This window comes from Oncorhynchus mykiss, chromosome 21, assembly GCF_013265735.2.
Source record: "Oncorhynchus mykiss isolate Arlee chromosome 21, USDA_OmykA_1.1, whole genome shotgun sequence".
Lineage (NCBI taxonomy): Eukaryota > Metazoa > Chordata > Actinopteri > Salmoniformes > Salmonidae > Oncorhynchus > Oncorhynchus mykiss.
This window is the reverse complement of record NC_048585.1, coordinates 6,768,092-6,793,289: the sequence shown is the minus strand read 5'-3', so window position 1 is coordinate 6,793,289 and position 25,198 is coordinate 6,768,092. Positions and strand designations below refer to the sequence as shown.

The 25,198-nt window shown below is 46.2% G+C and overlaps 1 protein-coding gene across 4 annotated transcripts in view; it reads right to left on the bottom strand.

Moving 5' to 3' along the window:
- LOC118942844 (LARGE xylosyl- and glucuronyltransferase 1-like) overlaps positions 1-25,198 on the bottom strand; it is a 166,811-nt gene that overhangs the window by 86,441 nt on the left and 55,172 nt on the right. For 3 of the 4 annotated variants that reach the window (XR_005038485.1, XM_036956703.1, XM_036956704.1), the window contains exon 3: positions 9,770-10,092. Coding sequence is in view for 2 of the 4 variants with exons in the window: in XM_036956703.1 (XP_036812598.1) it covers positions 9,770-10,092 (323 nt within the window). In the remaining 2 variants the exon portion in view is untranslated. Of the gene's footprint in view, positions 1-9,769; positions 10,093-25,198 lie in introns of those variants that run through there. The other variant, XM_036956705.1, reaches the window with a different exon arrangement.

The window sequence follows — 25,198 nt, the reverse complement described above, 5'->3', positions numbered from 1 at the left end:
GAAGAATACAGTACGTGGACTGGATCAAGCCCAGGGTTATTCATCTACTGCCCTCTAGGAACCAATCAGTTAGCACGAGGCTAAAGCCCTTTATACATGGGGGGTTGTACATTTGGTCACAGTATTGTATTGAACATCGGTTTCAGGACTGAGTGTTGTCCTCAATGCTATTGTCTTGACGCGGATGAAGCTGTTAGAGCTCTAGGGGCGCTATTTCATTTTTGGATAAAAAACGTTCCCGTTTTAAGCGCGATATTTTGTCACGAAAAGATGCTCGACTATGCATATTCTTGACAGTTTTGGAAAGAAAACACTCTGAAGTTTCAGAATCTGCAAAGATTTTGTCTGTAAGTGCCCCAGAACTCATTCTACAGGCGAAACCAAGATGATGCATCACCCAGGAATTAGCAGAATTTCTGAAGCTCTGTTTTCCATTCTCTCCTTATATGGCTGTGATTGCGCAACGAATGAGCCTACACTTTCTGTCGTTCGCCCAAGGTCTTAGCAGCATTGTGACATATTTGTAGGCATATCATTGGAAGATTGACCATAAGAGACTACATTTTCCAAGTGTCCGCCTGGTGTCCTGCGTCGAATTCGGTGCGCAATTGCCAGCTGCTTCTACTTTACCATTTGATTCAGGGGAGAAAGCATGTGTCCAAGAACGATGTATCAATGAAGAGATAGGTGAAAAACACCTTGATGATTGATTCTAAACAACGTTTGCCATGTTTTCAGTCGATATTATGGAGTTAATTTGGAAAAAAGTTTGCGTTTTGAGGACTGAATTTATGGATTTTTTTTGGTAGCCAAATGTGATGTATAAAACGGAGCTATTTCTAATACACAAGGAATCTTTTTGGAAAAACTGAGCATCTGCTATCTAACTGAGAGTATCCTCATTGAAAACATCAGAAGTTCTTCAAAGGTAAATTATTTTATTTGAAGGCTTTTATGTTTTTGTTAATGTTGCGTGCTGGATGCTAACGCTAATGCTAACGCTAAATGCTAACGCGAAATGCTAACTCTAGCTAGCTACTTTTACACAAATTATTGTTTTCCTATGGTTGAGAAGCATATTTTGAAAATCTGAGATGACAGTGTTGTTAACAAAAGGCTAAGCTTGAGAGCTAGCATATTTATTTCATTTCATTTGCGATTTTCATGAATAGTTAACGTTGCGTTATGGTAATGAGCTTGAGTCTGTATTCACGAACCCGGATCCGGGATGGGGAGATCAGAAAGGTTAAACAACACTGCATTACAGGGCTGCTTGGGAAATACAATGATATTTCTAAAAAATGAGTCAAATCATTGGTAGGAAAAACATTTTGTCGTCGTTGTGATGACGCCAGATTGACTTTAGACGCAGTATAATGTTAGCCAGCTAACTGAGATCGAGGGGTATAACAGTAACTTAGCTAGCTGACATTAGCATCGTTAGCCATTTTTTAACACTCTTTGCTAGCTAACAGCAACGTTGCCGTCTCTCTAAAGTACACATGAAAGAATCACAATGACGGCAAAGTTGTTTCCAACTAATTATTTGCCTCCTTTAGCAAATGTCAATGTATTTCCAGGCCGCTATAGTGTCATTTATATCAAACAGTCATCATCCCTGTTCATAATGACTGTTGGGCCTTACGTCTACTGTTGGGCCTCGCGTCTACTGTTGGGCCTCGCGTCTACCGCTGGGCCTTACGTCTACTGTTGGGCCTCGCGTCTACCGCTGGGCCTCGCGTCTACCGTTGGCCCTCGCGTCTACCGCTGGGCCTCGCGTCTACCGCTGGGCCTCGCGTCTACCGTTGGGCCTCGCGTCTACCGTTGGGCCTCGCGTCTACCGCTGGGCCTCGCGTCTACCGTTGGGCCTCGCGTCTACCGTTGGGCCTCGCGTCTACCGTTGGCCCTCGCGTCTACCGTTGGGCCTCGCGTCTACCGCTGGGCCTCGCGTCTACCGCTGGGCCTCGCGTCTACCGCTGTGCCTCGCGTTCACCGCTGGGCCTCGCGTCTACCGTTGGCCCTCGCGTCTACCGTTGGCCCTCGCGTCTACCGTTGGGCCTCGCGTCTACCGCTGGGCCTCGCGTCTACCGTTGGGCCTCACGTCTACCGTTGGGCCTCACGTCTACCGTTGGGCCTCACGTCTACCGTTGGGCCTCACGTCTACCGTTGGGCCTCACGTCTACCGTTGGGCCACAGTCTACCGTTGGGCCACAGTCTACCGTTGGGCCTCAGTCTACCGTTGGGCCTCAGTCTACCGTTGGGCCTCAGTCTACTGTTGGGCATCAATCTGCTGCGGAGTCCGTAGAACGGTAAAAACAATGGTAGCGACGCGACCGAGAGACTGAGGAGCAACACACACATCAACAGAGAGTCTAAATGCACAGCACTGCTCCTGTTGCCCTGTTGAGTTGAAAGATTCATATATTTGGCAACCTTATATGACTCCTAAATTACTCTTATTTGACTCCTAAATTACTCTTATCTGACTCTTATCTGACTCCTAAATGACTCTTATATGACTCTTATCTGACTCTTATCTGACTCCTAAATGACTCTTATCTGACTCCTAAATGACTCTTATCTGACTCCTAAATGACTCTTAAATTACTCTTATCTGACTCCTAAATGAATCCAACTTAAGTCCATTTCAGTCTCATTTCTACTGATGTGAAAGAAGAGTTTCTACAGCCTGTTCCAGCGTCTCTCCTCTCTTCTCAAATCATTTTTTCCATCTCTCCTCTCTTCTTAAATCCTTTCTTCCATCTCTCCTCTCTTCTTAAATCATTTCTTCCATCTCTCCTCTCTTCTTAAATAATTTCTTCCATCTCTCCTCTCTTCTTAAATCCTTTCTTCCATCTCTCCTCTCTTCTCAAATCATTTCTTCCATCTCTCCTCTCTTCTTAAATCCTTTATTCCATCTCTCCTCTCTTCTTAAATCATTTCTTCCATCTCCTCTCTTCTCAAATCCTTTCTTCCGTCTCTTCTCAAATCATTTATTCTCTAAATGCCTGTAGTAGGCCTGTAGTAAGCTGGGAGGAGGAGTGAGTCAGACAGGGTCCTCCTGGTTTCATCTCTCAAATAAATAAAACATCTCTGGTCCTTCTCTACAAACACTGTTAGTTCATTATCTATAGTCTTCTCTACAAACACACACTGTTAGCCTGTTAGTTCATTATCTACGGTCTTCTCTACAAACACACACTGTTAGCCTGTTAGTTCATTATCTATGGTCTTCTCTACAAACACACACTGTTAGCCTGTTAGTTCATTATCTACGGTCTTCTCTACAAACACACACTGTTAGTTCATTATCTATGGTCTTATCTACAAACACAGACAGTGGTCACAGACAGGCTGGCTGAGGACAGTAGATATGAACCAATCAGGACAGTAGAGATGGGCCAATCAGGACAGTAGAGATGGGCCAATCAGGACAGTAGAGATGGACCAATCAGGACAGTAGAGATGGACCAATAAGGACAGTAGAGATTGACCAATATGGACAGTAGAGATGGACCAATCAGGACAGTAGAGATGGGCCAATAAGGACAGTAGAGATGGACCAATCAGGACAGTAGAGATGGGCCAATAAGGACAGTAGAGATGGACCAATAAGGACAGTAGAGATGGACCAATAAGGACAGTAGAGATGGACCAATAAGAACAGTAGAGATGGGCCAATAAGGACAGTAGAGATGGACCAATAAGGACAGTAGAGATGGACCAATAAGGACAGTAGAGATGGACCAATAAGAACAGTAGAGATGGGCCAATAAGGACAGTAGAGATGGACCAATAAGGACAGTAGAGATGGACCAATAAGGACAGTAGAGATGGGCCAATAAGGACAGTAGAGATGGACCAATAAGGACAGTAGAGATGGACCAATAAGGACAGTAGAGATGGACCAATAAGGACAGTAGAGATGGACCAATAAGGACAGTAGAGATGGACCAATAAGGACAGTAGAGATGGACCAATAAGAACAGTAGAGATGGACCAATAAGGACAGTAGAGATGGACCAATAAGGACAGTAGAGATGGACCAATAAGGACAGTAGAGATGGGCCAATAAGGACAGTAGAGATGGACCAATAAGGACAGTAGAGATGGACCAATAAGGACAGTAGAGATGGACCAATAAGGACAGTAGAGATGGACCAATAAGGACAGTAGAGATGGACCAATAAGGACAGTAGAGATGGACCAATAAGGACAGTAGAGATGGACCAATAAGGACAGTAGAGATGGGCCAATAAGGACAGTAGAGATGGGCCAATAAGGACAGTAGAGATGGACCAATAAGGACAGTAGAGAAGGACCAATAAGGACAGTAGAGATGGACCAATAAGGACAGTAGAGAAGGACCAATAAGGACAGTAGAGATGGACCAATAAGGACTACTCAAAGCCAAGTGCAGCTGGTAATACCCATCATGCCCTTTGTCAGAGCCTTGCTAGTGATGAACATGTCTGAAATGGGTATAATGTATAGACACAACAGAGGGCATATTGAAGAGATTTACTGTGACATCACAGCACTAAAGACCCTCCAACAAACCTGCTGTTAGAATGACCTGACAGACAGACACTTAATGAGAGTAGCCATAATATCACAATATTTAATATGGCCAGGCTTTAATAAATAAATAGTCCAGGTGGCCATTTGATTAATTGTTCAGCAGTCTTATGGCTTGGGGGGGTAGAGGCTGTTTAAGGAGCCGACTTGGTCCTAGACTTGGTTCTCCGGTACCGCTTGCCGTGAGGTAGCAGAGAGAACAGGTTATGGCTTGGGGGGTAGAGGCTGTTTAAGGAGCCGACTTGGTCCTAGACTTGGTTCTCCGGTACCGCTTGCCGTGAGGTAGCAGAGAGAACAGGCTATGGCTTGGGGGGGTAGAGGCTGTTTAAGGAGCCGACTTGGTCCTAGACTTGGCGCTCCGGTACCGCTTGCCGTGAGGTAGCAGAGAGAACAGGCTATGGCTTGGGGGGGTAGAGGCTGTTTAAGGAGCCGACTTGGTCCTAGACTTGGTTCTCCGGTACCGCTTGCCGTGAGGTAGCAGAGAGAACAGGCTATGGCTTGGGGGGGTAGAGGCTGTTTAAGGAGCCGACTTGGTCCTAGAGTTGGTTCTCCGGTACCGCTTGCCGTGAGGTAGCAGAGAGAACAGGCTATGGCTTGGGGGGGTAGAGGCTGTTTAAGGAGCCGACTTGGTCCTAGACTTGGTTCTCCGGTACCGCTTGCCGTGAGGTAGCAGAGAGAACAGGCTATGGCTAGGGGGGGTAGAGGCTGTTTAAGGAGCCGACTTGGTCCTAGACTTGGTTCTCCGGTACCACTTGCCGTGAGGTAGCAGAGAGAACAGGCTATGGCTTGGGGGGGTAGAGGCTGTTTAAGGAGCCTTTTGGTCCTAGACTTGGTTCTCCGGTACCGCTTGCCGTGAGGTAGCACAGAAACCAGTCTATAACCTGGGGGACTTGAAGTCTTTGACAATTTATCCAAGACTGACCAGTATGAAAATGTATGAACTCTGGTAATTGACAAAATAAAATGTAAAAAAGTAGATTAGTGAATATATGAAATAGAAAGGTGTGTTAGATGTTTGGAAGACCTTAGGTGGAGGTATAACACGAAGGGACTACATGCAGTGCTGAAGGTCACATTACTGGTGCATTACTCTGGTAGAGAATCAATACCCACGTACACGTACTGTCAGGATCAACTGTAGGAGGAGCTAACACCACATTATTACTGGGGCAATACCCACGTACACAGTACTGTCAGGATCAACTGTAGGAGGAGCTAACACCACATTATTACTGGGGCAATACCCACGTACACAGTACTGTCAGGATCAACTGTAGGAGGAGCTAACACCACATTAATACTGGTGCAATACCCACGTACACAGTACTGTCAGGATCAACTGTAGGAGGGGCTAACACCACATTAATACTGGTGCATTACCCACATACACAGTACTGTCAGGATCAACTGTAGGAGGAGCTAACACCACATTAATACTGGTGCATTACCCACGTACACAGTACTGTCAGGATCAACTGTAGGAGGGGCTAACACCACATTAATACTGGTGCATTACCCACATACACAGTACTGTCAGGATCAACTGTAGGAGGGGCTAACACCACATTAATACTGGTGCATTACCCACGTACACAGTACTGTCAGGATCAACTGTAGGAGGAGCTAACACCACATTAATACTGGTGCATTACCCACGTACACAGTACTGTCAGGATCAACTGTAGGAGGAGCTAACACCACATTAATACTGGTGCAATACCCACATACACAGTACTGTCAGGATCAACTGTAGGAGGGGCTAACACCACATTAATACTGGTGCAATACCCACGTACACAGTACTGTCAGGATCAACTGTAGGAGGGGCTAACACCACATTAATACTGGTGCATTACCCACGTACACAGTACTGTCAGGATCAACTGTAGGAGGGGCTAACACCACATTAATACTGGTGCATTACCCACGTACACAGTACTGTCAGGATCTACTGTAGGAGGAGCTAACACCACATTAATACTGGTGCAATACCCACGTACACAGTACTGTCAGGATCAACTGTAGGAGGGGCTAACACCACATTAATACTGGTGCATTACCCACGTACACAGTACTGTCAGGATCAACTGTAGGAGGAGCTAACACCACATTAATACTGGTGCAATACCCACGTACACAGTACTGTCAGGATCTACTGTAGGAGGAGCTAACACCACATTAATACTGGTGCATTACCCACGTACACAGTACTGTCAGGATCAACTGTAGGAGGAGCTAACACCACATTAATACTGGTGCATTACCCACGTACACAGTACTGTCAGGATCAACTGTAGGAGGGGCTAACACCACATTAATACTGGTGCAATACCCACGTACACAGTACTGTCAGGATCAACTGTAGGAGGGGCTAACACCACATTAATACTGGTGCAATACCCACGTACACAGTACTGTCAGGATCAACTGTAGAAGGGGCTAACACCACATTAATACTGGTGCAATACCTACGTACACAGTACTGTCAGGATCAACTGTAGGAGGGGCTAACACCACATTAATACTGGTGCAATACCCACGTACACAGTACTGTCAGGATCAACTGTAGGAGGAGCTAACACCACATTAATACTGGTGCATTACCCACGTACACAGTACTGTCAGGATCAACTGTAGGAGGAGCTAACACCACATTAATACTGGTGCATTACCCACGTACACAGTACTGTCAGGATCAACTGTAGGAGGGGCTAACACCACATTAATACTGGTGCAATACCCACGTACACAGTACTGTCAGGATCAACTGTAGGAGGAGCTAACACCACATTAATACTGGTGCATTACCCACGTACACAGTACTGTCAGGATCAACTGTAGGAGGAGCTAACACCACATTAATACTGGTGCAATACCCACGTACACAGTACTGTCAGGATCAACTGTAGGAGGAGCTAACACCACATTATTACTGGGGCAATACCCACGTACACAGTACTGTCAGGATCAACTGTAGGAGGAGCTAACACCACATTAATACTGGTGCAATACCCACGTACACAGTACTGTCAGGATCAACTGTAGGAGGGGCTAACACCACATTAATACTGGTGCAATACCCACGTACACAGTACTGTCAGGATCAACTGTAGGAGGGGCTAACACCACATTAATACTGGTGCAATACCCACGTACACAGTACTGTCAGGATCAACTGTAGGAGGGGCTAACACCACATTAATACTGGTGCAATACCCACGTACACAGTACTGTCAGGATCAACTGTAGGAGGGGCTAACACCACATTAATACTGGTGCAATACCCACGTACACAGTACTGTCAGGATCAACTGTAGGAGGGGCTAACACCACATTATTACTGGGGCAATACCCACGTACACAGTACTGTCAGGATCAACTGTAGGAGGAGCTAACACCACATTAATACTGGTGCAATACCCACGTACACAGTACTGTCAGGATCTACTGTAGGAGGAGCTAACACCACATTAATACTGGTGCAATACCCACATACACAGTACTGTCAGGATCAACTGTAGGAGGAGCTAACACCACATTAATACTGGTGCAATACCCACGTACACAGTACTGTCAGGATCAACTGTAGAAGGGGCAAACACTCCTCCTAGTGTAACTCACCTGACACTAGTCTACCAGTCTTATCTCCTCCTAGTGTAACTCACCTGACACTAGTCTACCAGTCTTATCTCCTCCTAGTGTAACTCACCTGACACTAGTCTACCAGTCTTATCTCCTCCTAGTGTAACTCACCTGACACTAGTCTACCAGTCTTATCTTATCTCCTACTAGTGTAACTCACCTGACACTAGTCTACCAGTCTTATCTCCTCCTAGTGTAACTCACCTGACACTAGTCTACCAGTCTTATCTTATCTCCTCCTAGTGTAACTCACCTGACACTAGTCTACCAGTCTTAACTTATCTCCTCCTAGTGTAACTCACCTGACACTAGTCTACCAGTCTTATCTCCTCCTAGTGTAACTCACCTGACACTAGTCTACCAGTCTTATCTTATCTCCGCCAAGTGTAACTCACCTGACACTAGTCTACCAGTCTTATCTTATCTCCTCCTAGTGTAACTCACCTGACACTAGTCTACCAGTCTTATCTCCTCCTAGTGTAACTCACCTGACACTAGTCTACCAGTCTTATCTTATCTCCTCCTAGTGTAACTCACCTGACACTAGTCTACCAGTCTTATCTCCTCCTAGTGTAACTCACCTGACACTAGTCTACCAGTCTTATCTCCTCCTAGTGTAACTCACCTGACACTAGTCTACCAGTCTTATCTCCTCCTAGTGTAACTCACCTGACACTAGTCTACCAGTCTTATCTTATCTCCGCCAAGTGTAACTCACCTGACACTAGTCTACCAGTCTTATCTTATCTCCTCCTAGTGTAACTCACCTGACACTGTCTACCAGTCTTATCTTATCTCCTCCTAGTGTAACTCACCTGACACTAGTCTACCAATCTTAACTTATCTCCTCCTAGTGTAACTCACCTGACACTAGTCTACCAGTCTTATCTTATCTTATCTCCTCCTAGTGTAACTCACCTGACACTAGTCTACCAGTCTGATCTCCTCCTAGTGTAACTCACCTGACACTAGTCTACCAGTCTTATCTCCTCCTAGTGTAACTCACCTGACACTAGTCTACCAGTCTTATCTCCTCCTAGTGTAACTCACCTGACACTAGTCTACCAGTCTTATCTCCTCCTAGTGTAACTCACCTGACACTAGTCTATCAGTCTTATCTCCTCCTAGTGTAACTCACCTGACACTAGTCTATCAGTCTTATCTCCTCCTAGTGTAACTCACCTGACACTAGTCTACCAGTCTGATCTCCTCCTAGTGTAACTCACCTCACACTAGTCTACCAGTCTTATCTCCTCCTAGTGTAACTCACCTGACACTAGTCTACCAGTCTTATCTCCTCCAAGGGTAACTCACCTCACACTAGTCTACCAGTCTTATCTCCTCCTAGTGTAACTCACCTCACACTAGTCTACCAGTGGTATCTTATCTCCTCCTAGTGTAACTCACCTGACACTAGTCTACCAGTCTTATCTTATCTCCTCCTAGTCTAACTCACCTGACACTAGTCTACCAGTCTTATCTCCTCCTAGTCTAACTCACCTGACACTAGTCTACCAGTCTTATCTAATCTCCTCCTAGTGTAACTCACCTCACACTTGTCTACCGCTGGCTGCTGCACACAGTCTGACCTGTTGCCCGGGGAGCCAGCTTTAAGCCCCGCCTCGTTGTCCCCTGTTCCCTCCTCCGAGTGAGTCTTGCTCTGGTTGCCGCGGTGATTGGTGTGATGTGGAGCAGGGCCAGCAGGGCTCCGAGGGGGTCGGCTGAGTTCACGGCGGAGAAGTTGGTTCTCCTCTTCCACCTCACGGACCCTCAGCTCCAACGCCTCCCTAGACACACCCCCTCCCAAGGCCCCGCCCCTGGCCGTCAACGTGGACAACTGAGGCAACAGGGGCGACAGGGGAAGGGGCTTCACTGTAGAGGGGGAGGAGACAAAGAAACAGGAAGTTGATCAGAAGCAATAGTGCCACATTCATTAAGTCAACTGAGGGCCACGTTAAATCAGCTCACTGGCCAGTTGCGGATCGTAAACCACGAGTTTAAGACCACTGCAATAAGCCAGTCGCCTGGTCCCAGATAAGTATGTGTTCAAGCCAACTGATCTTCAGCTGGCTAAAGCTCAGGCAGAATTGGTACAAGCCCCGCAGCAGGATATCGTCACTTCACGGTATAGACTCAGCAGGGTTCTCAATTTCAACTTTAACTCAACTCTTAACTCGGCTTGCCTCAACTTCTCTTGATGTTTTATATCACTGTACTAAGAGGAGATGTTAAAGTGTTCACAGCATCAGTGATGTTTATATCACTGTACTAAGAGGAGATGTTAAAGTGTTCACAGCATCAGTGATGTTTATATCACTGTACTAAGAGGAGATGTTAAAGTGTTCACAGCATCAGTGATGTTTATATCACTGTACTAAGAGGAGATGTTAAAGTGTTCACAGCATCAGTGATGTTTATATCACTGTACTAAGAGGAGATGTTAAAGTGTTCACAGCATCAGTGATGTTTTATATCACTGTACTAAGAGGAGATGTTAAAGTGTTCACAGCATCAGTGATGTTTTATATCACTGTACTAAGAGGAGATGTTAAAGTGTTCACAGCATCAGTGATGTTTTATATCACTGTACTAAGAGGAGATGTTAAAGTGTTCCCAGCATCAGCGATGTTTTATATCACTGTACTAAGAGGAGATGTTAAAGTGTTCACAGCATCAGTGATGTTTTATATCACTGTACTAAGAGGAGATGTTAAAGTGTTCACAGCATCAGTGATGTTTTATATCACTGTACTAAGAGGAGATGTTAAAGTGTTCACAGCATCAGTGATGTTTTATATCACTGTACTAAGAGGAGATGTTAAAGTGTTCACAGCATCAGTGATGTTTTATATCACTGTACTAAGAGGAGATGTTAAAGTGTTCACAGCATCAGTGATGTTTTATATCACTGTACTAAGAGGAGATGTTAAAGTGTTCACAGCATCAGCGATGTTTTATATCACTGTACTAAGAGGAGATGTTAAAGTGTTCACAGCATCACTGTACTAAGAGGAGATGTTAAAGTCTTCACAGCATCAGTGATGTTTTATATCACTGTACTAAGAGGAGATGTTAAAGTGTTCACAGCATCAGCGATGTTTTATATCACTGTACTAAGAGGAGATGTTAAAGTGTTCCCAGCATCAGTGATGTTTTATATCACTGTACTAAGAGGAGATGTTAAAGTGTTCACAGCATCAGTGATGTTTTATATCACTGTACTAAGAGGAGATGTTAAAGTGTTCCCAGCATCAGTGATGTTTTATATCACTGTACTAAGAGGAGATGTTAAAGTGTTCCCAGCATCAGTGATGTTTTATATCACTGTACTAAGAGGAGATGTTAAAGTGTTCACAGCATCAGCGATGTTTTATATCACTGTACTAAGAGGAGATGTTAAAGTGTTCACAGCATCAGCAATGTTTTATATCACTGTACTAAGAGGAGATGTTAAAGTGTTCACAGCATCAGCGATGTTTTATATCACTGTACTAAGAGGAGATGTTAAAGTGTTCACAGCATCAGTGATGTTTTATATCACTGTACTAAGAGGAGATGTTAAAGTGTTCACAGCATCAGTGATGTTTTATATCACTGTACTAAGAGGAGATGTTAAAGTGTTCACAGCATCAGTGATGTTTTATATCACTGTACTAAGAGGAGATGTTAAAGTGTTCACAGCATCAGTGATGTTTTATATCACTGTACTAAGAGGAGATGTTAAAGTGTTCACAGCATCAGTGATGTTTTATATCACTGTACTAAGAGGAGATGTTAAAGTGTTCCCAGCATCAGTGATGTTTTATATCACTGTACTAAGAGGAGATGTTAAAGTGTTCACAGCATCAGCGATATTTTATATCACTGTACTAAGAGGAGATGTTAAAGTGTTCACAGCATCAGTGATGTTTTATATCACTGTACTAAGAGGAGATGTTAAAGTGTTCACAGCATCAGCGATGTTTTATATCACTGTACTAAGAGGAGATGTTAAAGTGTTCCCAGCATCAGTGATGTTTTATATCACTGTACTAAGAGGAGATGTTAAAGTGTTCCCAGCATCAGTGATGTTTTATATCACTGTACTAAGAGGAGATGTTAAAGTGTTCCCAGCATCAGCGATATTTTATATCACTGTACTAAGAGGAGATGTTAAAGTGTTCCCAGCATCAGTGATGTTTTATATCACTGTACTAAGAGGAGATGTTAAAGTGTTCACAGCATCAGCAATGTTTTATATCACTGTACTAAGAGGAGATGTTAAAGTGTTCACAGCATCAGTGATGTTTTATATCACTGTACTAAGAGGAGATGTTAAAGTGTTCACAGCATCAGTGATGTTTTATATCACTGTACTAAGAGGAGATGTTAAAGTGTTCACAGCATCAGTGATGTTTTATATCACTGTACTAAGAGGAGATGTTAAAGTGTTCCCAGCATCAGTGATGTTTTATATCACTGTACTAAGAGGAGATGTTAAAGTGTTCCCAGCATCAGTGATGTTTTATATCACTGTACTAAGAGGAGATGTTAAAGTGTTCACAGCATCAGCGATGTTTTATATCACTGTACTAAGAGGAGATGTTAAAGTGTTCACAGCATCAGCAATGTTTTATATCACTGTACTAAGAGGAGATGTTAAAGTGTTCACAGCATCAGCGATGTTTTATATCACTGTACTAAGAGGAGATGTTAAAGTGTTCACAGCATCAGTGATGTTTTATATCACTGTACTAAGAGGAGATGTTAAAGTGTTCACAGCATCAGTGATGTTTTATATCACTGTACTAAGAGGAGATGTTAAAGTGTTCACAGCATCAGTGATGTTTTATATCACTGTACTAAGAGGAGATGTTAAAGTGTTCACAGCATCAGTGATGTTTTATATCACTGTACTAAGAGGAGATGTTAAAGTGTTCACAGCATCAGTGATGTTTTATATCACTGTACTAAGAGGAGATGTTAAAGTGTTCCCAGCATCAGTGATGTTTTATATCACTGTACTAAGAGGAGATGTTAAAGTGTTCACAGCATCAGCGATATTTTATATCACTGTACTAAGAGGAGATGTTAAAGTGTTCACAGCATCAGTGATGTTTTATATCACTGTACTAAGAGGAGATGTTAAAGTGTTCACAGCATCAGCGATGTTTTATATCACTGTACTAAGAGGAGATGTTAAAGTGTTCCCAGCATCAGTGATGTTTTATATCACTGTACTAAGAGGAGATGTTAAAGTGTTCACAGCATCAGTGATGTTTTATATCACTGTACTAAGAGGAGATGTTAAAGTGTTCACAGCATCAGTGATGTTTTATATCACTGTACTAAGAGGAGATGTTAAAGTGTTCACAGCATCAGTGATGTTTTATATCACTGTACTAAGAGGAGATGTTAAAGTGTTCCCAGCATCAGCGATGTTTTATATCACTGTACTAAGAGGAGATGTTAAAGCGTTCACAGCAGCAGCAGCAGCATCGGGCTGAATGTCAAAAGACCTAATGGAGGCTGTGGTTTCAAATTAGCAGTCAGGTCCAAGTGATGCATCTCTAGCCTTGGAGCACACAGATACCGTTCAATCAATATCCTGGATACTGAGAGGAGAGACGGGGGATATAGCTACGCGCACCAGGCTCTAATTTCAGCCAGTATCAATTTCTCCTCTCCTCTTTTATTCCCCCCCGATATGTCCTCAGACATGAGAGAATATGGAGTTACTTTCGTGTCATTTAATATCAAGCAAAAAAAAACTTTGGAAGTCCAGAACAACATTTGTAGTGTTGCAAAACAGAGAGAGAAAAAAAAAACGAGAACATTCATTGTAAGGAAATGAAATGCGAGAACAAATGTTTTGTAAATGAATGGGACATTTTGTCTTCTTCTTCTTGATGAAACATTGAACCTTTGAGTTATTTAGCAGATGCTCTTATCCAGAGGATTTTTAAGGAAATCACCATGGCGATCAAACATCGTGGCCATCAATCACCGTGGCGATCAAACACCGTGGCGATCAAACACCATGGTGATCAAACACCAAGGTGATCAAACACCGTGGCGATCAAACACCGTGGCGATCAAACACCGTGGCGATCAAACACCAAGGTGATCAAACACCAAGGTAATCAAACACCAAGGCGATCAAACACCAAGGCGATCAAACACCAAGGTGATCAAACACCAAGGCGATCAAACACCAAGGTGATCAAACACCAAGGTGATCAAACACCAAGGCGATCAAACACCAAGGTGATCAAACACCAAGGTGATCAAACACAATCTCCCGATCTTTGCCTCCTATTGTCCCTATCTATGCCTGCTATTGTTTCTATCTATTGTCCCTATCTATTGTCCCTATCTTTGCCTGCTATTGTCCTGATCTTTGCCTGCTATTGTCCCTATCTATTGTCCCTATCTTTGCCTGCTATTGTCCCCATCTATTGTCCTGATCTTTGCCTGCTATTGTCCTGATCTTTGCCTGCTATTGTCCCTATCTATTGTCCCTATCTATTGTCCCTATCTATTGTCCCTATCTATTGTCCCCATCTTTGCCTGCTATTGTCCCTATCTATTGTCCCTATCTATTGTCCCTATCTATTGTCCCCATCTTTGCCTGATATTGTCCCTATCTATTGTCCCTATCTATTGTCCCTATCTATGCCTGCTATTGTCCCTATCTATTGTCCCCAGCTTTGCCTGCTATTGTCCCTATCTATTGTCCCTATCTATTGTCCCTATCTTTGCCTGCTATTGTCCCTATCTATTGTCCCTATCTATTGTCCCTATCTATTGTCCCCAGCTTTGCCTGCTATTGTCCCTATCTATTGTCCCTATCTATTGTCCCTATCTTTGCCTGCTATTGTCCCTATTTATTGTCCCTATCTATTGTCCCTATCTATTGTCCCCAGCTTTGCCTGCTATTGTCCCAATCTTTGCTTGTTGCCCTGGCACTTCTGGAGCTAGAAACCCATCTATTGTCCCCATCTATTGTCCCCATCTATTGTCCCCATCTATTGTCCCCATCTATTGTCCCCATCTATTGTCCCCATCTATTGTCCCCATCTATTGTCCCTAGGAACACCAGCATTTCACTCGCAATAACATCAGCTAAACATGTGACCAATACATGGTGATTTAAATTGGCCTTTGTTTTTACAGCCTTTTTGCAGTTGCAAGTTTTGTGTTTTTAATTCCAGCAGCACCACCCTGCATCCCACTGCAGGCTTACTAAGCAGGGTCCTGGTCAGCAGCACCACCACCCTGCATCCCACTGCTGGCTTACTAATCAGGGTCCTGGTCAGCAGCACCACCACCCTACATCCCACTGCTGGCTTGCTAAGCAGGGTTAGTCCTGGTCAGCAGCACCACCACCCTGCATCCCACTGCTGGCTTGCTAAGCAGGGTTAGTCCTGGTCAGCAGCACCACCACCCTGCATCCCACTGCTGGCTTGCTAAGCAGGGTTGGTCCTGGTCAGCAGCACCACCACCCTGCATCCCACTGCTGGCTTACTAAGCAGGGTTAGTCCTGGTCAGCAGCACCACCACCCTGCATCCCACTGCTGGCTTGCTAAGCAGGGTCCTGGTCAGCAGCACCACCACCCTGCATCCCACTGCTGGCTTGCTAAGCAGGGTCCTGGTCAGCAGCACCACCACCCTGCATCCCACTGCTGGCTTACTAAGCAGGGTCCTGGTCAGCAGCACCACCACCCTGCATCCCACTGCTGGCTTACTAAGCAGGGTCCTGGTCAGCAGCACCACCACCCTGCATCCCACTGCTGGCTTACTAAGCAGGGTTGGTCCTGGTCAGCAGCACCACCACCCTGCATCCCACTGCTGGCTTACTAAGCAGGGTTGGTCCTGGTCAGCAGCACCACCACCCTGCATCCCACTGCTGGCTTACTAAGCAGGGTTGGTCCTGGTCAGCAGCACCACCACCCTGCATCCCACTGCTGGCTTACTAAGCAGGGTTGGTCCTGGTCAGCAGCACCACCACCCTGCATCCCACTGCTGGCTTACTAAGCAGGGTCCTGGTCAGCAGCACCACCACCCTGCATCCCACTGCTGGCTTACTAAGCAGGGTTAGTCCTGGTCAGCAGCACCACCACCCTGCATCCCACTGCTGGCTTACTAAGCAGGGTTGGTCCTGGTCAGCAGCACCACCACCCTGCATCCCACTGCTGGCTTACTAAGCAGGGTCCTGGTCAGCAGCACCACCACCCTGCATCCCACTGCTGGCTTACTAAGCAGGGTTGGTCCTGGTCAGCAGCACCACCACCCTGCATCCCACTGCTGGCTTACTAAGCAGGGTCCTGGTCAGCAGCACCACCACCCTGCATCCCACTGCTGGCTTACTAAGCAGGGTCCTGGTCAGCAGCACCACCACCCTGCATCCCACTGCTGGCTTACTAAGCAGGGTCCTGGTCAGCAGCACCACCACCCTGCATCCCACTGCTGGCTTACTAAGCAGGGTCCTGGTCAGCAGCACCACCACCCTGCATCCCACTGATGGCTTGCTTCTAAAGCTAAGCAGGGTTGGTCCTGGTCAGCAGCACCACCACCCTGCATCCCACTGCAGGCTTACTAAGCAGGGTCCTGGTCAGCAGCACCACCACCCTGCATCCCACTGCTGGCTTACTAAGCAGGGTCCTGGTCAGCAGCACCACCACCCTGCATCCCACTGATGGCTTGCTTCTAAAGCTAAGCAGGGTTGGTCCTGGTCAGCAGCACCACCACCCTGCATCCCACTGCAGGCTTACTAAGCAGGGTCCTGGTCAGCAGCACCACCACCCTGCATCCCACTGCTGGCTTACTAAGCAGGGTCCTGGTCAGCAGCACCACCACCCTGCATCCCACTGATGGCTTGCTTCTAAAGCTAAGCAGGGTTGGTCCTGGTCAGCAGCACCACCACCCTGCATCCCACTGCAGGCTTACTAAGCAGGGTCCTGGTCAGCAGCACCACCACCCTGCATCCCACTGCTGGCTTACTAAGCAGGGTCCTGGTCAGCAGCACCACCACCCTGCATCCCACTGCTGGCTTACTTCTAAAGCTAAGCAGGGTTGGTCCTGGTCAGCAGCACCACCACCCTGCATCCCACTGCTGGCTTGCTTCTAAAGCTAAGCAGGGTTGGTCCTGGTCAGCAGCACCACCACCCTGCATCCCACTGCAGGCTTACTAAGCAGGGTCCTGGTCAGCAGCACCACCACCCTGCATCCCACTGCTGGCTTACTAAGCAGGGTCCTGGTCAGCAGCACCACCACCCTGCATCCCACTGCTGGCTTGCTTCTAAAGCTAAGCAGGGTTGGTCCTGGTCAGCAGCACCACCACCCTGCATCCCACTGCTGGCTTGCTTCTAAAGCTAAGCAGGGTTGGTCCTGGTCAGCAGCACCACCACCCTGCATCCCACTGCAGGCTTACTAAGCAGGGTCCTGGTCAGCAGCACCACCACCCTGCATCCCACTGCTGGCTTACTAAGCAGGGTCCTGGTCAGCAGCACCACCACCCTGCATCCCACTGATGGCTTGCTTCTAAAGCTAAGCAGGGTTGGTCCTGGTCAGCAGCACCACCACCCTGCATCCCACTGCAGGCTTACTAAGCAGGGTCCTGGTCAGCAGCACCACCACCCTGCATCCCACTGCTGGCTTACTAAGCAGGGTCCTGGTCAGCAGCACCACCACCCTGCATCCCACTGCTGGCTTACTTCTAAAGCTAAGCAGGGTTGGTCCTGGTCAGCAGCACCACCACCCTGCATCCCACTGCTGGCTTGCTTCTAAAGCTAAGCAGGGTTGGTCCTGGTCAGCAGCACCACCACCCTGCATCCCACTGCTGGCTTACTAAGCAGGGTCCTGGTCAGCAGCACCACCACCCTGCATCCCACTGCTGGCTTACTAAGCAGGGTCCTGGTCAGCAGCACCACCACCCTGCATCCCACTGCTGGCTTGCTTCTAAAGCTAAGCAGGGTTGGTCCTGGTCAGCAGCACCACCACCCTGCATCCCACTGCTGGCTTGCTTCTAAAGCTAAGCAGGGTTGGTCCTGGTCAGCAGCACTACCACCCTGCATCCCACTGCAGGCTTACTAAGCAGGGTCCTGGTCAGCAGCACCACCACCCTGCATCCCACTGCTGGCTTACTAAGCAGGGTCCTGGTCAGCAGCACCACCACCCTGCATCCCACTGCTGGCTTACTAAGCAGGGTCCTGGTCAGCAGCACCACCACCCTGCATCCCACTGCAGGCTTACTAAGCAGGGTTGGTCCTGGTCAGCAGCACCACCACCCTGCATCCCACTGCTGGCTTACTAAGCAGGGTCCTGGTCAGCAGCACCACCACCCTGCATCCCACTGCTGGCTTACTAAGCAGGGTCCTGGTCAGCAGCACCACCACCCTGCATCCCACTGCTGGCTTACTAAGCAGGGTTGGTCCTGGTCGGTCCCTGGACGGGAGACCAGATGCTGCTGGAAGTGGTGTTGGAGGGCCAGTAGGAGGCACCCTTCTGTCTGGTCTTCTAATCAAATGCTCTAGGGCAGTTTAAAAAATATATAAATATATTTGACCTTTATTTAACTAGGCAAGTCAGTTATTTTCAATGACGGTCTACTGGGGAACAGTGGGTTAACTGCCTTGTTCAGGGGTGACAGATTTGTACCTTGTCAGCTCATGGATTCGATCATGCAACCTTTCGGTTACTAGTCCAACGCTCTAACCACTAGGCTACCTGCTGGTTACTAGTCCAACGCTCTAACCACTAGGCTACCTGCTGGTTACTAGTCCAACGCTCTAACCACTAGGCTACCTGCTGGTTACTAGTCCAATGCTCTAACCACTAGGCTACCTGCTGGTTACTAGTCCAACGCTCTAACCACTAGGCTACCTGCTGGTTACCAGTCCAACACTCTAACCACTAGGCTACCTGCTGGTTACTGGCCCAATGCTCTAACCACTAGGCTACCTGCTGGTTACTAGTCCAACGCTCTATCCACTAGGCTACCTGCTGGTTACTAGTCCAACGCTCTAACCACTAGGCTACCTGCTGGTTACTGGCCCAACGCTCTAACCACTAGGCTACCTGCTGGTTACTAGTCCAACACTCTAACCACTAGGCTACCTGCTGGTTACTAGTCCAACGCTCTAACCACTAGGCTACCTGCTGGTTACTAGTCCAACGCTCTAACCACTAGGCTACCTGCTGGTTACTAGTCCAACGCTCTAACCACTAGGCTACCTGCTGGTTACTAGTCCAACGCTCTAACCACTAGGCTACCTGCCGCTCCACCAGTGATGGTGACATTGCCCTGGGTAGGGGGTGACATTGCCCTGGGTAGGGGGTGACATTGCCCTGGGTAGGGGGTGACATTGCCCTGGGTAGGGGGTGACATTGCCCTGGGTAGGGGGTGACATTGCCCTGGGTAGGGGGTGACATTGCCCTGGGTAGGGGGTGCCATCTTTGGGATGGGATGTTAGATGGATGTCCTGATTTGTTGACATTTAATGTAATACTAGGGGTGTTAACCTCAGTGTCCTGGACAAATGTAATTATGACCACGTAGTCATCCTCCTAACTCCTCACCTCAACTCCTCATTGATAGCTGATGTGTGGTGAGTGTTCTGGCACAAAATGGTGGCTGTGCATCACCCAGGTGGGCTACACAGATTGATAGTGGATGACTGGACTTTTGGGTTTTATTCTGGACTTCATAAGTGTTGCTTGATATTAAATGGCACTAAAGTAGCTCCAGGAGAGAAACAGCCAAGGATGTTTGTGGATAGAAAGAAAAACAGTGTGTCTCCAGAGGTCGGTCGTGGTCCGTTCAGAGCTGTGAAGACCTCTCTGTACTCCCCCTCACTCTCTCTGCTCTCTCTATGACCCTGGAGTGATGAAGGGAGCAGAGAGAGAGGTCTCAGAGCAAAAAAAACTCCCAATACTGACGGATTAAATTTAAAGCCTTCAGTTTCACAGTTCACTTCCTGTGAAAGACACAGCAAGCGACCGTGTCCTCGCCACCTCTCCAATGCTAATTGGTGTCAGCAGGACTAATGCACTCTTATAGGTCCACAGAACTGAGTTTAACTGTCCAGTACTGTCTATAAATATAATACTGTTATTTATACTGTATAGTACTGTCTATAAATATAATAGTGTTATTTATACTGTACAGTACTGTCTATAAATATAATAGTGTTATTTATACTGTACAGTACTGTCTATAAATATAATAGTGTTATTTATACTGTACAGTACTGTCTATAAATATAATAGTGCTATTTATACTGTATAGTACTGTCTAGAAATCGAATAGTGTTATTTATACTGTATAGTACTGTCTATAAATCTAATATACTCTTATTTTAGTGGTCGTTTAATGGTTGTTGGCTCATTGGGGGGGGGGGTCTATTTAGTGGTGTTTTAATAGTTGTTGGCTCATTGGGGGGGGGGGGGGTCTATTTTAGTGGTGTTTTAATGGTTGTTGGCTCTTTGGGGGGGGGGGGGGGGGGGGGGGTCTATTTTAGTGGTGGTTTAATGGTTGTTGGCTCATTGGGGGGGGGGGGTCTATTTTAGTGGTGGTTTAATGGTTGTTGGCTCATTGGGGGGGGGGGGGTCTATTTTAGTGGTGGTTTAATGGTTGTTGGCTCATTGGGGGGGGGGGGTCTATTTTAGTGGTGGTTTAATGGTTGTTGACTCATTGGGGGGGGGGGGGGGTCTATTTTAGTGGTGGTTTAATGGTTGTTGGCTCATTGGGGGGGGGGGGTCTATTTTAGTGGTGTTTTAATGGTTGTTGGCTCATTGGGGGGGGGGGGGGGTCTATTTTAGTGGTGGTTTAATGGTTGTTGGCTCATTTGGGGGGGGGGGGGTCTATTTTAGTGGTTGTTGGCTCATTGGGGGGGGGGGGGTCTATTTTAGTGGTGGTTTAATGGTTGTTGGCTCTTTTGGGGGGGGGGGTCTATTTTAGTGGTTGTTGGCTCATTGGGGGGGGGGGGGGGTCTATTTTAGTGGTGTTTTAATGGTTGTTGGCTCATTGGGGGGGGGGGGGGGTCTATTTTAGTGGTGGTTTAATGGTTGTTGGCTCATTGGGGGGGGGGGGGTCTATTTTAGTGGTGGTTTAATGGTTGTTGGCTCATTGGGGGGGGGGGGTCTATTTTAGTGGTTGTTGGCTCATTGGGGGGGGGGGGGGTCTATTTTAGTGGTGTTTTAATGGTTGTTGGCTCTTTTGGGGGGGGGGGGTCTATTTTAGTGGTGTTTTAATGGTTGTTGGCTCTTTTGGGGGGGGGGGGTCTATTTTAGTGGTGGTTTAATGGTTGTTGGCTCATTGGGGGGGGGGGGGGGTCTATTTTAGTGGTGGTTTAATGGTTGTTGGCTCATTGGGGGGGGGGTCTATTTTAGTGGTGGTTTAATGGTTGTTGGCTCATTGGGGGGGGGGGGTCTATTTTAGTGGTGGTTTAATGGTTGTTGGCTCATTGGGGGGGGGGGTCTATTTTAGTGGTGGTTTAATGGTTGGTGGCTCATTGGGGGGGGGGGGTCTATTTTAGTGGTGGTTTAATGGTTGTTGGCTCTTTGGGGGGGGGGGGGGTCTATTTTAGTGGTTGTTGGCTCATTGGAGGGGGGGGGGGGTCGTTTAATGGTTGTTGGCTCCTCGGCATCACCAGCCATAACCGCAGAACATTAAGTCATGGATAGAGTTGTTTAACTTCTCAGTTAAACCTGTGATGCTGTAAAACCACAAAAAACACACTTCCTGCAGCCCCGGAGGAACGCCTCCATAGATATTACACGAGAAGTAACAAATTACACATCGAAGACTTCTCCTCAAGATCAATAACCGAACCCTTCTCCTTGATAGGTTACATCTAACATGTTCATCACGTTAGTTATGTTCTGTTCCACCGGTTCTGAAGACTCCAGTGAGATTCGGATTCAAGGCTGGGTTGGACGTTGTGGGGTTCAGCTGGGTTCAGCTGGGTTGGACGTTGTGGGGTTCAGCTGGGTTGGACGTTGTGGGGTTCAGCTGGGTTGGACGTTGTGGGGTTCAGCTGGGTTCAGCTGGGTTGGACGTTGTGGGGTTCAGCTGGGTTCAGCTGGGTTGGACGTTGTGGGGTTCAGCTGGGTTCAAGCTGGGTTGGACATTGTGGGGTTCAGCTGGGTTCAGCTGGGTTCAGTTGTGGGGTTCAGCTGGGTTCAGCTGGGTTGGACATTGTGGGGTTCAGCTGGGTTCAGCTGGGTTCAGTTGTGGGGTTCAGCTGGGTTCAGCTGGGTTGGACATTGTGGGGTTCATTGTGGGGTTCAGCTGGGTTCAGCTGGGTTGTGCCGTGGCGGAGGTCTTTGTGGGCTATACTCAGCCTTGTCTCAGGATGGTAAGTTGGTGGTTGAAGATATACCTCTAGTGGTGTGGGAGCTGTGCTTTGGCAAAGTGGGTGGGGTTATATCCTTTCTGTTTGGCCCTGTCCGGGGGTGTCCTCGGATGGGGCCACAGGGTCTCCTGAGTTTATAAACATAGTCAGCTAGCTGTCTGGAGTAATGTTCCTCTGTAGTTTATAAACATAGTCAGCTAGCTGTCTGGAGTAATGTTCCTCTGTACTTTATAAACATAGTCAGCTAGCTGTCTGGAGTAATGTTCCTCTGTAGTTTATAAACATAGTCAGCTAGCTGTCTGGAGTAATGTTCCTCTGTAGTTTATAAACATAGTCAGCTAGCTGTCTGGAGTAATGTTCCTCTGTAGTTTATAAACATAGTCAGCTAGCTGTCTGGAGTAATGATCCTCTGTAGTTTATAAACATAGTCAGCTAGCTGTCTGGAGTAATGTTCCTCTGTAGTTTATAAACATAGTCAGCTAGCTGTCTGGAGTAATGTTCCTCTGTAGTTTATAAACATAGTCAGCTAGCTGTCTGGAGTAATGTTCCTCTGTAGTTTATAAACATAGTCAGCTAGCTGTCTGGAGTAATGTTCCTCTGTAGTTTATAAACATAGCCAGCTAGCTGTCTGGAGTAATGTTCCTCTGTAGTTTATAAACATAGTCAGCTAGCTGTCTGGAGTAATGTTCCTCTGTAGTTTATAAACATAGTCAGCTAGCTGTCTGGAGTAATGATCCTCTGTAGTTTATAAACATAGTCAGCTAGCTGTCTGGAGTAATGTTCCTCTGTAGTTTATAAACATAGTCAGCTAGCTGTCTGGAGTAATGTTCCTCTGTAGTTTATAAACATAGTCAGCTAGCTGTCTGGGGTAATGTTCCTCTGTACAGTAGTTTATAAACATAGCCAGCTAGCTGTCTGGAGTAATGTTCCTCTGTAGTTTATAAACATAGTCAGCTAGCTGTCTGGGGTAATGTTCCTCTGTACAGTAGTTTATAAACATAGCCAGCTAGCTGTCTGGAGTAATGTTCCTCTGTAGTTTATAAACATAGTCAGCTAGCTGTCTGGGGTAATGTTCCTCTGTACAGTAGTTTATAAACATAGTCAGCTAGCTGTCTGGAGTAATGTTCCTCTGTAGTTTATAAACATAGTCAGCTAGCTGTATGGAGTAATGTTCCTCTGTAGTTTATAAACATAGCCAGCTAGCTGTCTGGGGTAATGTTCCTCTGTACAGTAGTTTATAAACATAGCCAGCTAGCTGTCTGGAGTAATGTTCCTCTGTAGTTTATAAACATAGTCAGCTAGCTGTATGGAGTAATGTTCCTCTGTAGTTTATAAACATAGTCAGCTAGCTGTCTGGAGTAATGTTCCTCTGTAGTTTATAAACATAGTCAGCTAGCTGTCTGGAGTAATGTTCCTCTGTAGTTTATAAACATAGTCAGCTAGCTGTCTGTAGTAATGTTCCTCTGTAGTTTATAAACATAGTCAGCTAGCTGTCTGGAGTAATGTTCCTCTGTACAGTAGTTTATAAACATAGTCAGCTAGCTGTCTGGAGTAATGTTCCTCTGTAGTTTATAAACATAGCCAGCTAGCTGTCTGGAGTAATGTTCCTCTGTAGTTTATAAACATAGTCAGCTAGCTGTCTGGAGTAATGTTCCTCTGTAGTTTATAAACATAGTCAGCTAGCTGTCTGGAGTAATGTTCCTCTGTAGTTTATAAACATAGTCAGCTAGCTGTCTGGAGTAATGTTCCTCTGTACAGTAGTTTATAAACATAGTCAGCTAGCTGTCTGGAGTAATGTTCCTCTGTACAGTAGTTTATAAACATAGTCAGCTAGCTGTCTGGAGTAATGTTCCTCTGTACAGTAGTTTATAAACATAGTCAGCTAGCTGTCTGGAGTAATGTTCCTCTGTACTTTATAAACATAGTCAGCTAGCTGTCTGGAGTAATGTTCCTCTGTAGTTTATAAACATAGTCAGCTAGCTGTCTGGAGTAATGTTCCTCTGTAGTTTATAAACATAGTCAGCTAGCTGTCTGGAGTAATGTTCCTCTGTAGTTTATAAACATAGTCAGCTAGCTGTCTGGAGTAATGTTCCTCAGTAGTTTATAAACATAGTCAGCTAGCTGTCTGGAGTAATGTTCCTCTGTACAGTAGTTTATAAACATAGTCAGCTAGCTGTCTGGAGTAATGATCCTCTGTAGTTTATAAACATAGCCAGCTAGCTGTCTGGAGTAATGTTCCTCTGTAGTTTATAAACATAGCCAGCTAGCTGTCTGGAGTAATGTTCCTCTGTACAGTACTTTATAAACATAGCCAGCTAGCTGTCTAGAGTAATGTTCCTCTGTAGTTTATAAACATAGCCAGCTAGCTGTCTGGAGTAATGTTCCTCTGTACAGTAGTTTATAAACATAGCCAGCTAGCTGTCTGGAGTAATGTTCCTCTGTAGTTTATAAACATAGTCAGCTAGCTGTCTGGAGTAATGTTCCTCTGTACAGTAGTTTTGTAACAGCTAATGTGAATCATAATAAAATACCAAATCGTGCTGAGCTGGACAGCCTCTTCAGAGTGCTGCAATCTCTAGACACAGTACACTTTGACACCTCCGGATCGATGCCCTGGGAATGGGCTGACGTAACCTTTTAAC